Consider the following 17,505-nt stretch of genomic DNA (forward strand, 5'->3'; position numbering starts at 1 on the left):
CATCATCTGTAAATGCCACGTAATCTGTAATACGAATTACTCGCCACAGACGGTGTTGTCACTACCTATATCGCAGCGATTCTTCAGGTCAGTATCAATTAACCTGAAGATGATCTCTCTAAATTATTAGTCGCGTTTTCTACTTGTTTCACGAGACAGCGACAAAATCTTAAACCTTTGTCGGAAATTGTAGACTCTCCCCGCTGTCGCTTGCGGAAGTGGAGCGTGTACGTGGGGAAGAAAGGTTGGTTTGACCGTATTTGAATCTGTGACACTGAAACAGGACTCATGTCCAATCCGGGATAGTTTGTCACGACTTCTTCCCCTCCCATTTCAAGCAAAACAGCCGTGTTGGGCAGCGGTAGCGTCGTATAAATGGGAGTCGAAGGCGACAGGCTGTAATGCTGCGCCGGGTGCGGCAGACTTTGTGGCAGGTGCTGTTCCTGATGGCCCGGAGACCCGACCTGGTGTGCGGGGTCCTCACGCTCGGCGTCCTCCTCACGCTGGCTGTCAAATCCAAATTCAGGTAAGAAAAGCCCAGAACTAAACCTGCTCTGCCGCTCTGATCCGGTTCAGGTTGGTGTTTACACTGAGCACAGCGGCGCTGCTAGTTAGCTGCTGCTTCTAATCATCTAAATGTAGCTAATCAAGTTAGTGCCTATTAATAGTCGATTAACAGGTTAGAGTGTGTGTGTGTGTGTGTGTGTGTGTGTGTGTGTGTGTGTGTGTGTGTGTATATATATATATATATATATATATATATATATATATATATAAAGTTTCTGTTAACAAATGTGAGGAATTGTTGCTGGTTTAGCTGACAGCTAAATCAATCAAAATGTTTAAACTGCCAAAATGTCAAGGGATTTGGATTGAAGTCGTTTTAAACAGCTGTACCTCATAGATTAAACAATTTTAAATGTAATTTTTTAAGATAGATGTTGGCGTTGTGAGTTTAATTCGCTGAGGTCAGGGCTGACGGTATGCATTGGCACCTTGAGTCCTAGTTGGCAGACAACCGATCCATCCCCACCTCAGCCAGGTGGAATGTGTGCATGTCCTGTTGGCCTTTTCCAGTGGCCGGGGTCCTCGTCACTGAGGTACAGTACCACGTGCCGGATCATGCCCAGAGAAATGCACCACTCAGCCAAAGTGTATTAGCTGATTTCTCTCAGGATGCATTTGATACTCAGCCTCTTAACCTCTCTATTTGTTTGACACAAAGTAATTCTAGTGGTACTCAAAGGTCCTTCAAAGAGACATAGGACCAGAGACATCTCATTATCTTCACTGTAGGGCCCAAAAGATTGTTTTTTTTTTTTTTCCTCTTGCAAATGTAGCAAGTTAAAATCCAGACTAAGGCCAAGTGATATATCTCCCTGGTGGGAATTGAACAACAGACTGCCCGCTCTACGAGACCAGCCAAAGGGGAACACTCACGAGCAAAGTGAAGTGGAACATTCATGCAGGATTTCATCTTGCTGCACAGCTCACCTCCATTTTTTTTTAAAATACCTTGTCCTGCAATCACAGGTGCATTTAAGCATTAAAAACCTTCACCTGTGACTATTTGCTCAACTGCCACAGCCTGCCAACAACACAGGCTTGTAAGACCAACGCTCTACCAGGTCAGCCAAAGGGGAACCCCCTCACTAGCCAAGTTAGTAGGAACATATTTTGATGGGAATTTTCCTTGCTACACAAAGGTATTGGCGTCACCAAACACCTCTGGCCATGGGCCTTATGCATAGTCTCTTCCCACACATTTCTTGATCTCACAGGCTGAAATCCTAAAGACATGAGCATCACTGCCAAGATGAGTGAATGTCTCGCCAAGTTTGATGCCTTCAACATAAACTGATGCACTTCTGCTACAGTTCTCATTATGAACATCCAAATCTTTGTGGTCCCGGTCCTTCCTCTTTTGCTGCATGGTTGTGAGAATTTGACACTAACCACTGAGCTAAGGTGGCAGCTGGATGTCGTTGGTGCTAAGGCGATTTGGAGATAGCCTTTTGGAGAACAATTTGGAGGTATGCTAATGAGAGGTACGATTGTCATTGGAATGGAACATCAGCTACAACATTTTGGCCATATGTCGCCCTGACATGCATGATCCTGTGTGTGGGTGCCTCAGTGTAACTGGAAATGGCCAAGGGAACACATATAGTACTTATCACTGACTAGCTGCAATGCCCACGTTTCACCTGGCTGTGGCAGATAGTTACTTTAGAGACATGGGAATGGACCAATTGGCTGCCTGTTTGGTTGCTATCCAGGACCCAAGACTGTTGCATGGTATTGTGGATGCAGCGAAGCGTGGCACCAGTGCACGCTCCCATGCATTTGACTTGACTTGTCATTCTTCCGCTTTCAGCAGGGTAATTCTATGTTAAGAGAATTACAGTCAGATCAAATTATTAACGGTAAGCTAAAATATGGCCACATTTATTTCTCGTAATTGTGTTATTGTACAGTTGTCCAGCTGTGGAGAATTACACCTGGAATGATTGAAATGTGAAGCAAATTGCAAATGATGTGACGCATTTTCTGCTTCTGTCATCCAGTTTTAATAATTGAGTTTTTGCATCAGTTGTGACAACCTCAGCATTGAAAAAATTATTTCTTTGCTCAAAACAAACATGACATTTATCGTCAGTGGTATTCTTGAGTTGCACTGAAATTCTCTCCTTATGCAGCCGTGCTAAAAATGTGGTGGCCCCAGCTCGTCCTCCTGTGCGATTCTTCTCCACTGAGGCGCCAGTAGTCGACCTCTACCTGGGTCAGCTAGACCAGGTAAGATGTAATGCCATGTGTCATCGGTGCAAATGTGTTGTTGTGAGTCGATAAGTTTAAAAAAAAAAAAAGGATTATTCTCTGCAAATAATAATTTCATGAAGCTTTAGTGAGCATTCTTGCTCATTAAAGCTCCTTTCCATAAAGCTGCATATGAGCATTGATTCCTTCTGCATCCAGGTGGAGCGTCTGAGGAGTGTGGCTGAGGTGTCACTCATCTTCTTCTACGCGCCGTGGTGTGCTCACTCCATGGCTGCTCGGCAGGAGGTGCAGCAGGTAGCGAAGAAGCTGGCCAAACAGGTACCAGGCACCCAAGGACACAACAAAGACTGTTTGAATACCAAATAGCAAGTGTAGCTGGTTGACCGCTACCGAGTTTATACCAACACATTTAAACTTACTAGACCAACAGAGGTTTGGACCCGGTTAGCAGGAGATTGGCTCTAAAATTAGTGCTTTAATACCTGCACATGGTACAAAGAGGCAAATGTAGGAGATTGTGTTTTTGCTGAGTGAAGGGAGCATGTCCATGTGAAAACACGATGTTTAGATGAGCGTTGATACTCTGAAATGGGTTGGAAGAACCACTTTTTAACACTTATATTCAGGTTCTTTTTTAAGTGTAATTAACTAGTAATACAGCCTTTAAGTCTCTTCAGATGCTTATTAACATTATCATTGTAGTGTATATATCTTGAATATAGTATTGTTCATGATTTGCCAGATGTTTAAGGCTAATGAATGAGGTGATTTTATGCCAGACTGTGCTAAATGTTAAAGTTGCGAGGCATACATGTTCCAAGCACTGTGGGAAATTGTAGGGATGTGAATCGTACAACAACTCACGATTCAATTCGATTCCAATTCTTGGGGTGACGATTCGTTTCAGAATCGATTTTCGATTCAAAGAGCTCTGAGAAATAGTTACATTACTTAAAAATGTTTATGTTTAAGAAAATGCAGCTTTACAAGGTTAATCAAGTGATTCTAGATGTAAATTTACTTATCTACTTTGCTCATTCAGAGTTGGCTGGCAGTTTCGCAAAGCGCTGGTCAGTAGTCGGCAGATACCGCTGCTCCCCTCTTTTAGCTCCGGGTGATGGCGTAGCATGTGGGCTTGCGGATTTGAAGTGTTTCCGAAGTACTTGACTTTCATTTTGCAGATTTTGCACACTGCATAAGTCATGTCAAGCTCATTACGCAGCGAATAATAAAATCCAAAATGCGCCCAAACATTTGCCTTTAGGCAAAGACAGTGCTGGCTGAATTAGCTCTTTGTCCACCATGCTAAGCTGCAGCTCACAAATGTTTGAAGCACGCCGGACCCTCCCCTCGCGGGGACGCTGCAGTACAGAAGCCGTTGCCTGACAAACAGTACACGCAGCAAGTAAGGAAGAAAATGTTTTAAAAAATGCTTTTTAAAAATTGATTCTTGAACATTTTGGATCGATTAAGAATCGCAATTCGGACGTGAATCGATTTTTTTTTTTTTTTTTTTTTTTTTTTTTCTCCTGGCACCCCTAGGAGTAAGTCCCTTCGGCTGCTCCCTTGTTTGCACTTGGGGTCGCCACAGCAAATCCAAGGTGGATCTGCATGTTGAATTGGCACAAGTTTTACGCCGGATGCCCTTCCTGACGCAACTCCACATTACATGGAGAAATGTGGCAGGGGTGGGATTTGAACCCGGAACCTTCTGAACTGAAACCAAGCACATTAACCACTTGGCTAGGAAATTGGTACAAATTGGATGTCTTTGTGCCTAAATACTAGCTGACACTTCTAGAAGGGTGCTGCATGAACCTGTAGTTGGAATGGCGTGCTAAGCGGATGTTTCAGCTGCCTCAGGACTTTTCCAATCGCCCAAAAGGAAGAGCAAGTAGATCAATGGACGAGGAGCCGGCCTGCTAAACTGTAGACCTGGGTTTGAATCACGCTCGTGAAGTGTTTGTGTTTTTGGACAAGCCACCTGCATTGTCTCAGTCCACCCAGCTGTAAATGGGTGACATCATTGGCTGGGGAGGTAACTTGTGTTGGACAGGTGTCCTGTCTTGGGGTAGTTGTTGAAGCTCATCTGCTTCATGCTGTGGCTTCTGGAGATAATGGGCCTAGTTGATCTATATGGACTGCCCCCACACACACACCCACACATTTTGGCATGCATAATATGAACCCTGGCTTAAATGTAATTTTAAATAATCATTTATTGTCATAGTGACTTCTTTTTAAAGTAGTACTTGCGTAAATGTCAATGCTAAGCAGTTCTTTGTTCATGTGCCATATATATATATATATATATATATATATATATATATATATATATATGTATATGTGTGTGTGTGTGTGTGTGTATATAATCGTAAGGCCTTTATGTCAGACGTGACCCAGAATGAAAATGCAGTGTGCAAATACTTTTGTTTGTTGTTCTTTGCAGGTGCAGTTTGTGGCTGTTAACTGCTGGTGGAGTCAGGGGAAATGCAGGAGGAGAAACCGCTTCTATCAGTACCCCACCATCCACCTGTTTTACAGAAGGTCACACATCTGTTCACGTCACTTTATCATTTCTCATTCCTTTGAAAGAAATAAACAGTAGAGAACCCTGAGGTTATTTTGAACAGTTTCCTTTTTGTTGCTTCATTGTTGACCTCTCACAGCTCTTGCTACTGAAAGTATTTCCAGCAAATATTTGTGAGCACGCCTCTGTCATGTTTGCGCTGACAGTACATTTGTCACACTGGAGGGCAGGCTGCATTCAGCCAGTTCACATCACACTATTTGTTTCTACTACAGTAAATCTGATTTGTAATTTACATTTCCTGTGCTGCCCAGAGTATGAAATTGAGAAGTTATTTTACATTCTATGGTTCCCTGATGGTTTCATGCTTGCCTGGCCCTGTGGATTCATAGGGGAATTTACAGATGGTTTCTTTTATGTCAGTTTGCTCATGTAACTCAAGTTGGCTTGAAGCCTTTATACATGCATGGTATCACTATGGCTCAGTCATCTTTAGATGTCAGATCCATGTCCAGATCTATCATTTCTAGGTCCATTATTAACATGTTTTCTCCAACAATATATAAAAAAAGCAACAGGGGCCACTACAGCTAAGCTTTAGAAATTAAAGAATAAACAGACAAACAAGCTAATGTCAAGCTACACATAAATTCAAAACCACATGCACTGTTTATTGAGTGACATGGAGAGAAGGGAGAAGTGTCTACTTTAGTTCCATTCATATCATCTATTTTTGGGAGGATTGTATGCAGTTATGACCATGTTACTGGAGTTTAAGAATGAATCTGCTGTTAAATCATCCTGGTTAACTGGTTATTTCTCTGAGTACATTCTCTTTAGTGCATTGATATGCACATATAGTCTCTGTCACTGACAACCACACCTTCCAATTTCTGTCATACCCTCTGTTCACCAATCATCCAACAGCTGGCAGTATTCAGTGGACAGCCGAGTTGTCTCTTGGATATTATATAAGCAATGTAAAGTTGCTTTTTTGCTTATTCTGGTGCATCAAAAATCAGCAACTTTTAATCACTTTGTCCACATTATGTTCCCTTTTTAATTTAGAGATGTACAAGATTGTGTTTGTTTTTGAGTTCTTGTGTTAACAACTTGGAGGGGGTGGACTCATGAATTTATCTGTTGCAACGTTATAGCGTACACGCTTAAGATGTCTACAAAGATTGAGAATAATTGAAAATGAGTTAAATGTGGTGACTAAAGAGCACACAGTGGCCTAATCTGAGAATTTACTGATTCTGATTTTGAGAAATTTGTTTCCACAGCACTGAACAAATTAAATTATTGTGATGTTGCACATAACGGATTTGGGGTGAAGGTCTGCAGTCTCTGATTCTTTCAGGTTTGGCCCTATCGAGTACAAGGGTCCGTTTGTGGCTCCCTATGTGGAAAGTTTTATCCTCAGAGTCGTCACGCCGCTGATTTACCTTCCATCCCGATCCACACTTCAAGAGTTCCTTTCCTACCATGAGGTAGGTCTTGGCATCAGGCAGTCAACTGCAGCTTTGTAGTGGTTTGGGGGGAGAAAGCATGTGGTCATATGTTTGTTTATGGGGTTTTCTTATTTAGCTTTCACGACTTTATGACATGTCTGAATCTTAGATTTCTGCATTTTCGTTTGATGTGTTCTGATCTTCTCTTCCGTCTTGCTAGTCCCGAGTGGTGGGATTCTTTCAGTTCAATGCCTCTCCTCAGCCACCAGGGTACGTCACGTATCTGTCTTCAGCCCTGCAGGCCCTAAAAAGGGGTAAGGCATCGCACTGTACAATACGTACACTAACCCCTTCACAATCCTTAAGTTTGCATTCGTGTGGCATGTGTAATATAAGAAAACAAAAATTATTCTCGCAGAGGAACATGTTGATTTTGAGCAGCAAAAATAAGACTTTACATACAGGAATGTGCAAAATTCAGCATTATAGATTTGTAATTCTGCATCTTGTTAAGTACCTCAGTTCAAAGTTCAGCTAAAGTGAAATTTAAATTCAAAAGCCATTTTCACTTCTGATTTTTGCACTGCTTTGTTTACATATTAGCTATGAGTGATGTACACGTGGTGATGTACGTGGTAAAATGCTTATGTGCAGTGGTGGGCACAGCTAACCTGAAGTTAGTGTTGATAACTGCTAATCCACAAACTGAAAAGTTAACTGTGATAACACTAAACTGATAAACCTCTAACACATTGTAACTGAAGCTACAACTAACTTTTATTATATAATGGCTGAGTGGGTTCTTGTCATTTGATTGGTGGGTTGTATGTCACGTGACATGGATTATTCATACCATTTGCTGTTGTGTTTACATTGACCGTGCAATAGTTCTTTTTTAGTGTGCAATTTTGGTGCTATATGGAATGTGCTATTGCACGCTTCGACCACTGCGTGTGCTCACACTACCTGGGGGGCATTTAGCTAAACATGGCGGAGTTTGTTTTGCTGGCGGACAATGATTTGAAGGAGCTAATTGACTGTGCTAAGAGGATGAAGTTAGGATGAAAAGCTGGCCAAACGTCTGACACAATTTTTCGCTGTACTGAGGAAGTACAGTCTTTTTGTGTGTGTGTGTGTGTGTGTGTGTGTGTGTGTGTGTGTGTGTGTACACAAAGTCGTTGCACGGCACCATGGACTACATTGTCAGAATTATTATTGAACTATCTGTTTTACCAAGTTGACTGAGAACAATTTTGGATTTCTATTTAAACTTAGTGTTGGACTGTTAAGCACCAGCATTGAACACCAAAATGTAAGTCCCTTTTCTGTTGTTTATAAATTAATAAAATTTCAAATGACAAGGATCTATTTTTACCATTATATAAAACAAGTAATGAATGTTTTTCCATTCTTTCAATGGCAAAATGTTTTTCAGTGTGTTTTCATTCTTTCAGTGGTGGAATGTTCCATCTTTCACCTCATGAAATATTCATACTATTGAACTCATAAACATTTACTGTTTGCATATTATATGAATGTAACTTTGGCTTGTTGTGTCTTCCCCCTCCCCAAGACCTTGGGGAAAAAAATAGATATATAAATCAGAAATTTAATGTTTTTGTGTAAAAATGGAAGTTCTCAAAACAGTTGAGCATCCCAAGATCAGATAATGATGATGTACATAAAATGAACCAATGAAGAAATGTTGAATAATCTACATGGATTAATATTTACTCTGATTTGAACTGCTGCCCCATATCTCCTCAAGATGACACTTGTTGACTTCACGCAATGTGTTAATCATGCTTATTGGATTAGTATGTCAGCTCCAGTGGGAACAAACATGCAATTTTCTGGTTCACAAATATTTTTATCTGTTAAAATTTATTCCGAAAAGAGTTCTCTCACCTAAAATTAGCAGAACTTAATTTAGTGAAGCTAATTGGTCCGCTGTTTTGTTTGTTTTTTCTTCCCCAATTTGGTTGAAAAAATATTCTGCTGTGTGTGTGTGTGTGTGTGTGTGTGTGTGTGTGTGTGTGTGTGTGTGTGTGTGTGTGTGTGTGTGTGTGTGTGTGTTTGCTTAAATAAAGATTTTAACGGCGTGGTTCGTTTCGGGGTGGTGACGAACAGACATGTGGCGGAGGCCATTGCTGTAGAAGAAGATGAAACCGTTTACCTCCACAGACGCTTTAACTCTTCTCTGGTAAGAATGTGGAATAATGGATAGAAAGTCAGACCTCCGGGAATTGTGGGAACAGGATCAGCACGTTTCTTAGAGTGTGTTCTATGTTTTTCAGATTTTCCCTCGTAGGGAACGTAACTTCACTTCAGAGGCCATCTGCAGCTGGGTGTTTGAGCATCATGAGACCGTCCTCCAGTGGCTGCAGCCACCAGGAACAAAGTCCCACCTTCTGGAAGAAGAGCTGAATAAAGGTCCGGCACTGCTGCTCTTCCTGCCGCACGATCCACTTGGATCAAATCCCAGTCCAGAGCTACAGCAGGTGAGCGGGCGTTGTTGGGTGGAGGTGGGTAGAAATACATTTAAGGCGCCATCACGTGTTCTGTGCTTACACTGTGGAAATTTTACTGTGCTCGGTCCGGATCAAGCCAGGTTTATATGTTTGTTAAAATGTCTAGTGTCAAAATCCAGTCAGCCCCTACATTTCAAGGTGACCTCGCCTGGACTGAGTGGGGCACAGTGTGAACTCTTCCAGTGTAAACAAATCAGATTGCATAGGGCAGCTATCTAACAAACTGCATTTCTCACACACATGTACTGATGGCTCTGTCATCCCCGGAAGACATCATGGTTTGGACTCGGTTTGTAATACGGTTGCTGTCACTGTCAGTGTGGAAACTTAGTTCTACACTGCAGTTCAGACAAACGCTCTTACGTTGCGAGTTCACTAAGCCAAACAAGAGATCTGTCGTGAAGGATCAGTTGATCATGATGAGTTGTTGCTGATAGGTATTCAGACACCTACTGTCAACACACATCTGAGCTAAAATGAGATCAAAAATATTGGGTTAACGTGGTCTGATGAGGAAGCTTTTACCCCAGTTTTGATATGGGGACAAAAATGGGAAGTATGCGGCATGATTGCTGTCCTCTTGCCAGGAAGGTCCCAACCACAGCAACACGTTTTTCTCCGGTTGCCTACCATGTGGTGTAACATGAACTCGTCCCAAGTGAATTAGAAGTTGGTGTATCTTTGGCTGAGCTAAACTGAGCTAGCATAAATGTTGATTTAGTATTCATTGGGTTTGTTTTTTTGTTGTCTCCCCCCCCCATAGATTGCAGACATTGCTGTGCGTTATCATTCCTGTGAAAATGCCAATCACTCCAGCTCGGATAAAAGTGGCAGCTCTCCGTCCCACAGGCTGTGCTGCCAGTCAGTTGTTTTCCCAGAATCCACTACAACTGCATGTGACATCTGCCTCGATGTGTCAGGGCTGGGTGTACCCAGCTCCTCTGCACGCTGCTCATTCCTCTCTACATCTCAGGGAGCAGTCATCTTTCATTCTCATCTCCTACACCAGCTATTCATGCGCCAAAAAACTGAAACCTCAGTGACCTGTGGCAGCTTTCTGAGCAGCTACAGTCCATTCAGTCAATACAGTGCCTGCTGCGCAAAACGCCAACTCAGTGAACAGTCTTCACAAGCCAAAGAGGTACCAGATGTACTTCCCTCTTCCAACATCCCCTCAACCTCTGCTGCTCACCCACAAGGAGGCGGAGTCACCGGGCTCCGGTGTCAGACAAACAAAACTCTGAGGTTCTTTCTGCTGGACACTGCCCTGACCTGGCCTCTGGCAGTGAGACTCGGTGCACGGGACAACACAAGTGCTTCTCATCAGTTGGATCCAGAGGCACAAGGAGAAGGAAGTGGCCGCGGGTCATTTGCAGCCATCGTGAACCTAAAAGACGAGGTTCATTATGTTCTGCACCGCAGCCCGGCAACCACGCTGACAGAGTCTCTGGGTAAGATGAGGACACTGTTAAATTATTTATCACATGGTTAGTTCTGTTGATCTTTTTTATGTTTGAATACACACGCATGTAGCTAAAATAATATTATGACCTGGTATCTGATTAATTAAAGCCACATAATGCAGTTTTCATTGCCATCTAGTGGTAAGGTTTCAAATTGCAGCCCATCCAAAACCCTGTAATTCTGTCCTCAAAAAGAACACATCATTGCACTTTGGAAAAACCATGTTTATGTGAGCATATTTCCCTGTATGGCGGAGCCAGCTAACAAGGCAGACTTGGACTTTATTCCTCCAGCCCACTTTATGGTGGTGTGCGTAACTTCAGCTTCCTCGTCTGTCTTCATGATGTTGCTTTGTGCTCTGATCCACAGTGTTGTGTGTCTGTGTTGGCCTTGGTGTCAGTAAGCAAGCACACTAGTGTGCGGTAGGAAAGAGAGGGGCAAGATTCAGGTGTTGATTTTGACTAGATGTTATCGAGCCACTTAAACAATTTCATTCTAAATATTTGAATAGTCATCCAACAAACCAACATAAAAACACACATTGATTTTGTTATTGTTTGTTTATTAAATACGGAATGTTGATTGTAAGTTGTTGTTGTTTTGAGGTGTATTTAAATGTGAGCCTGGTGGTAATCCTGACCATGTGGATATTATCTTGTTAGAGACTTTTATCAGGAACTTCAGCGCCCCCTACAGCCTGTTGCAGAGACACTTGGTTGGTGATGAGGACAGGACACAGGGTGGAGAGGAAGATGGACACACCCCTCCACGCCCCCTCATTAAAGAGCTGAGCACATCCTCCTTCCTGCACTCCATCATGGACCCTCAAAAGGTGAGTGAGATGGTCGGCCCCCTACTGGTCGACGTTTAATGCAAGGATTATTTTTTTATTTGTTTGTTGTGTCATTAGCATCTATCTATTGTTTGTACCCACTTACAGGTGATGAGCTTTTTTTGATTGATGATACAGTTTAATAATTTTTTTTTTCATTTTTATGTCTTGCTACCTGACAGTCTAACTCATCAAATAGGTGACACTCTGCAGAAAAGATAAAATCATATCATGCAGTATATGCACATATTAAAATATTGATACAGTGTCTGTTCTGTAGCAAATGCTGATAGTTGATAGCTGATAGAGGTTTGACAATAAATATTGTGGGAAATTTAACAGTCAGTGGATCTGCACTTCACAGAAGATGTCTGATTTCTCCTCCAGGATGTGCTCCTGTTTTATTACACACACTGGTGTGGATTCTGCTCCGTTCTCAACCATATCATCATCCAGCTGGCCAGATTACTACAGGGTAACAGCTCAATCACTGTGACCAGGTATATGCACCTCATTACACTCAGAGTAATTAGTCCGTTCATCATCCGTTCCGATCACAAAGGTGATCTTGTGGAATGTCTTTTAAAAGTATCCTGAATGACATTTTACATATTAATATAGTAGCCAACAACTATTTTCTTTGTAAATATTTAGCACAATAAATAGCTTCCTGTACAGAGAATGAAGCACCACTCCCTCTGTGCTCTGAGCTTTTCCGTTGTTCTTGCATTCTCAGTCTGGTCACATGTTCACATTTCCTGCATGTGAAACTGTTGTCCCTCCCCATGTTTTTTAAGAGACAGCACAACTTGATACCCACCGTATAGCAGTTGAATTTTTTCCCCCAAGACTGTACACAATAGCGACTTTCCAGAAATTCATTCAAAAATCACATTTAGAGGCTAAAAATGCCTCTGAGCAAGAACATGGTTTGAGTAGAATCCACATATCACTGGATTTTCCCCATATATTGCTGCCAGGCCAGTTAAAAGACTCCAACTGTCATTCCATATGCTTGATTCTGAGGATGAGTGACTGAGGAAGGATATTTGTTTGTTTTCTGAAGTGTCCCGCAAGTGTGAAATCGAGTGGTAGGAATATCGTGCAAAATGGCTTTAATCCCCAAATTGCTGTGTGTGCAGTTGAGCGCCTTGCGTGGCGTGCGTGCGTGTGAGTGAGAGAGGGAGAGAATGGGAGGCATGATTTTAAAGTGCCTTCAGCTTCTTTTAGATACAACATTGCTACAGAAATGCAATTGATTTACCATTTAACTTGAGAATATTGAATGAATGAAATTGCAATTCCCTACTGCCACCTGTTGATTGTGGTGTGTACTGCTGTAGTATCACATATGCAGCTGCAGCCTGAATTTCCTTTCTTAGATTACATTTCATTCCGTATTCTCAAATGTGAAAGTTACATTTTTAAATCAACTGTTTGCATCGACAGCAGTAATCTGATTATTGACCTTCTCAATAAGATCATATTTATACAACATCAGTCGTTTAAAGAATATTCCATTCATATTTATGCCTCCATGTTACAGAGTATAGTCTGATAAATGACTCGGCCACATTACGTCCTCAATGTCTTGTGTTTTTTAATATGTGGTTAACACTCAAACACATTTCATGGCCTGCTTAAGGTGTATCTAAATAAAATCGGAATACCCTCCGTGTTTTAATTAGATTATGGAAATCTTATTCGAATTAAGGTAATCCGAAAATATTGTTGACCTATAAATGTTTTATTCAGAATATGGTCTTAATCAGGTTATGACCAGAATATTACTGCCCATGTAAACACAGTTAATGAGTTATACAGTTATATTGTTATACAGTAAATTCTGCAGAGTAAAATAGACTCTACAGGAGAACATTTGGTCCCACTCCAAATAGTGTGGAATCAGCATAGCTTTTATTTGATTTTTTTATTTGATTTGAGCTGAAAAACTCTGTTAAGTGAACTTTATTCCAATACAGATATTGTATGCATGTGTGTGTGTGTGTGTGTATATGTGTATATATATATATATATATATATATATAAAATATTATATTCGTATCAATGAATTCTGAGTTGATCAACTTGATATAACACTGTTTGCAGTGGCGCCGCCAAAGATACACATCCTGCAGAGTCCATTTGATTCTGCAAAATTTACTGTGTAGATCTTTGGAAAGACTGATTTTTCCCATCATGCACTGAGGTCTTCAGAGCAGCTGATCTCTGACGTTGACAGCACAGCAGTAATCTGTCATAAATAAACGTGCACTGTGGTGAATTCTGTTCATTTAAAAACACACACTCCTCCGTACAGGGTGAATGTTGCTCAGAATGACCTCCCATGGGAGTTCATGGTGGATCATGTCCCCACCGTTCTTCTGTTACCCAGATACCGGTGAGTTTAGCTACTCGAAGAAATTTAGACGGACAAATTATGGATGATTATTATGAAAATGAAGACTTTTGAGAATTATTTTCCACTCAATTCCTGTTTCTGCATTTCTTGTAGCAAACATCTGAGTGTGAAGTTTCCAGACAACTTGCCCATCACGCTGCCCAACCTGTTACGCTTCCTGCTGCAGCACAGCAGCTCTGTGCATGATGCAGAACAGCCAGTGATGGCTTCAGGCCGGGCAGAGGGACCAGGACCCAGCAAAGTTTTCCACGCTCAGTTTCTGGAGCTGCAGCGTGAGGTTCAAACTCTCCATCAGGCCCGCGAGCACCTTTCTCAGCAGCTGGCGCAGCTGTGGCGTGAGAACCGACGGCTGAAATTTGACACGCACACCTTAGAAGCTGAGAACGCGGTGCTGCAACGCGAAAGGCAGAGCTTGGAAACACAGCACAGGGAGACGAGCCGCCAGCTGGGGGAGGCGGTGCGACGGCTGCAGGAGCTGGCAGACGCATCGGAAAGCCTGCTGAGGGAGAACACGCTGCTCAGGATCCTGCTGAGGATGCTGAAAGACAGGACAGAGGTTAAGGAACAGGAAGAGTTGGAAGAAGACGATACAGAACTCGACACAAACCATGTGGCCTCCTGACTGTCGGCGTCCTCTGAAAGAGACTCAGAGAGGAGGACCACAACAGTCAGCATGACTGGGAAGGATGAAAACAGAGAGACATGCTTACGTGAGGTGAAGTGAAGCTGAAGAACAGTCAAATGCGACTCTTTTTGATCTTCTCCAGTTCTGACAGCCTCTTTAAAGCTACAGTCTGTAGGATTTGGTGTCATTTAGTGGTGATGTTGCAGATTGCATTATGCTGTCACTGGTCACAGTTTTGTTTCCCTTCCCATTTTGGCTTCTTCTGTGACAGGTATTCATGCCACTTTGCCTTCTGTTGAGATCAGCAATATGTATGAGCCTCCATTTCACAAAAATGAGGCTCCTTAAAGTTGTTAGCTTGCACTAGCAACCGGGAGACGGTGTAGAGAGGAGCAACCTCTGATTCTTCCTCTTCAGTTTTCTAGCTGCACCACAGAAAGTGAAAGACTGAGTAAGTATGTCCCCTTTGGCTTCTGTATGAACACGGCGGTGCGACATGGAGGCCCCTATTGGGGGGGACTGTTCCTATGGATATATGAAGGGCTCATTTCAAACTTGTGAAAACCCAGATTCATTGTTGCACATAGTTATACACTAATGACCCGATAGTTGTGAAGGCTGTCTTTAATTTTTGTTTTTAAAAAAAACACCTCTAAATCCTACACACTGAAGCTTTAAGTTATATGTTTGGGAAATACAGAAAGAGGCCCCTGTGATTTACAGCATGGATTCAGGTCAAGGGCGCCGATTTAAAATTTGACATGTGGCACCTGCTGAGTGATCTGATGGTGACTTTAAAAGCACTTGAATTTTTTTTTTTTTAAGGGGATACAGCTGTTTTGGCAAACTATTTTTACGTAAATCCTAAATTCACTATAAAATTTCTATGTACTGCTTCAGGTATTAAGATTAAAATGCTGCAATTGTTTACATGTGAAATGTTGCACCTGTTTTTACTGATTAAATCTTTCACTTTATTCCTCTTCTTGTGCAGTTATATTTTTTATTTTATAAAAAAAAAAAAATCAACTTAATGATTGCATGAACAAACCGACTGCAGGAGATTCTATGTACGATGGACACCTGAGCACACAGACGGGTGTAATGGTGCATTTACGTATATATAACTGCTCTTTGAGTCGGAATCTCGCGTGAACATCAACCTCATTTAATACTTGTGTTACATGTGCAAATTACTTGACTGCATTTGGTGCTTGTTGGAGGACTGACAACACTAACTTATCTAATAGTGGAGCAGATAACAGAATATTTACAGAGGAATCCTTCAAATCTGGAAAGAAGCACCAAAGTTGGCAGAAATGCTCCTTAGACATTACTCTTTTGAAAAAAACTGGGTAGCCACTTGAATTTTCAGTAGGCGGCCAGGTAGGGGTCAATTGATGAATTACACAGGGGTCAAAATTTAAAAATGTTTCAATCATATTGAAAGCTATACCACATTATTTGTCTATCATGATATCAAAAAGGTAGTTTGGACTATCTATGACTGAATGTTATGGGGAAAAAACAGCAAGAATGGTAACAAAGGTCAGCATTAGTTTGTACAGGGGTCAGATGTTAAAGTTGCTCTAAATATTGTAAAATGTGATGCAAATTATTGGTTGAGTTAATAGGCGTTTAAAAAGGAATAATTTGCACTATGGCATGCTTAATCATGTTACAGGGTAACATGTCACGTCATAGAATCCAATGGATGTCGACATTGCTCTACCTTTACCTTGCAGACCAAGCATTCAACACAGTCAAAACTATTTCATTTATTAATCCTATTAGTTCAACCAATAATTTGCACCACTTTTTTTTTACCAAAATTGGAGTAACTTTAACTTCTAACCCCTGTACAAACTGAAATTGACCTTTGTCACCATTCTTGTTGTTTTTACCCCATAACTCCATAACATTCAGTCATAGATAGTCCAAACTATACCTTTTTGGTATCGTTGTGATCAGACAAATAATGTGGTATAGCTTTCAATATGATTGGAGCGTTTTTAAATTTTGACCCCTGTGTAATTCTTCAATTGACCCCTACCTGGCCGCCTACTGAACATTCAAGTGGCTACTCAGTTTTTCCAAAAGAGTAATGTCTAAGGAGTATTCGTACCAACTTTGGTGCTTCTTTCCAGAAATGAACAATTGTTAGTTATCTGCTCCACTAAAATGCATAAAGACTTAAAAGAAAATTCTGTGAAATGACAACCGAGACTCTATTTTATTTTTTAAAAGATGCTTTAGGGATCATCGTTCACATTAAACTATTTTTGAACATTGTTCACATTAAACTATTCTTGAACATCATTCACATTAAACTATTCTTAACAAACTATCTTGAACAAAGAACTTCAAATGGCTCAAATATGATTTACATATGAACAACTTTAATATGCATGAGTGAACAGAAGTGATGCAGCTTCCTCAGTTTTCAGAACTATAATAAACTTTTTGTTTTTTAAGGGCTGTAGTGATTATACAAGAAATTATAGTGTCAATGCTGTAAAATCAAACATGCAGGTCATTTGCAGTTTGGAGGAAAGTGTTGGCTGATAAGGAGGATTAAAGCAACATTATTGCAGAAAACAAGTGTCGTATTGCTTTTTCAGAAGGACCTGCATTTGAATTATTTAAAGATAAGAAGGTGAACTATTTAGTGCTTCACTTTTTTCAAATTTTGTTACCTTATTCCAAAATGGATGAAATATATATATATATATATATATATATACACACACACAGTGATGCCGGTTATTCTAATCTGACCACTTTTTTTAGTAACGAGTAATCTAACGCGTTAATCTTTCCAAATCAGTAATCAGATTAAAGTTACTTCTCCAAGTCAATGTGCGTTACT

At 41.1% G+C, this 17,505-nt stretch overlaps 1 protein-coding gene across 1 annotated transcript; it reads left to right on the forward strand.

Annotated features, from left to right (window-relative positions):
- Positions 1–26: 26 nt before the first annotated feature.
- Positions 27–15,613, forward strand: txndc11 (thioredoxin domain containing 11). Its single transcript, XM_034187690.1, has 13 exons — positions 27–526; positions 2,700–2,796; positions 2,977–3,096; positions 5,228–5,325; positions 6,672–6,801; positions 6,983–7,076; positions 8,853–8,965; positions 9,060–9,263; positions 10,057–10,744; positions 11,420–11,589; positions 11,977–12,089; positions 13,910–13,990; positions 14,105–15,613. The coding sequence occupies exons 1-13, from the start codon at positions 402–404 to the stop codon at positions 14,631–14,633; spliced, it is 2,562 nt and encodes an 853-aa protein (XP_034043581.1). The 5' UTR covers positions 27–401; the 3' UTR covers positions 14,634–15,613.
- Positions 15,614–17,505: the final 1,892 nt, after the last annotated feature.

The sequence above is a fragment of the Thalassophryne amazonica genome, chromosome 15 (assembly GCF_902500255.1).
Source record: "Thalassophryne amazonica chromosome 15, fThaAma1.1, whole genome shotgun sequence".
In the NCBI taxonomy this organism is placed as follows: Eukaryota; Metazoa; Chordata; class Actinopteri; order Batrachoidiformes; family Batrachoididae; genus Thalassophryne; species Thalassophryne amazonica.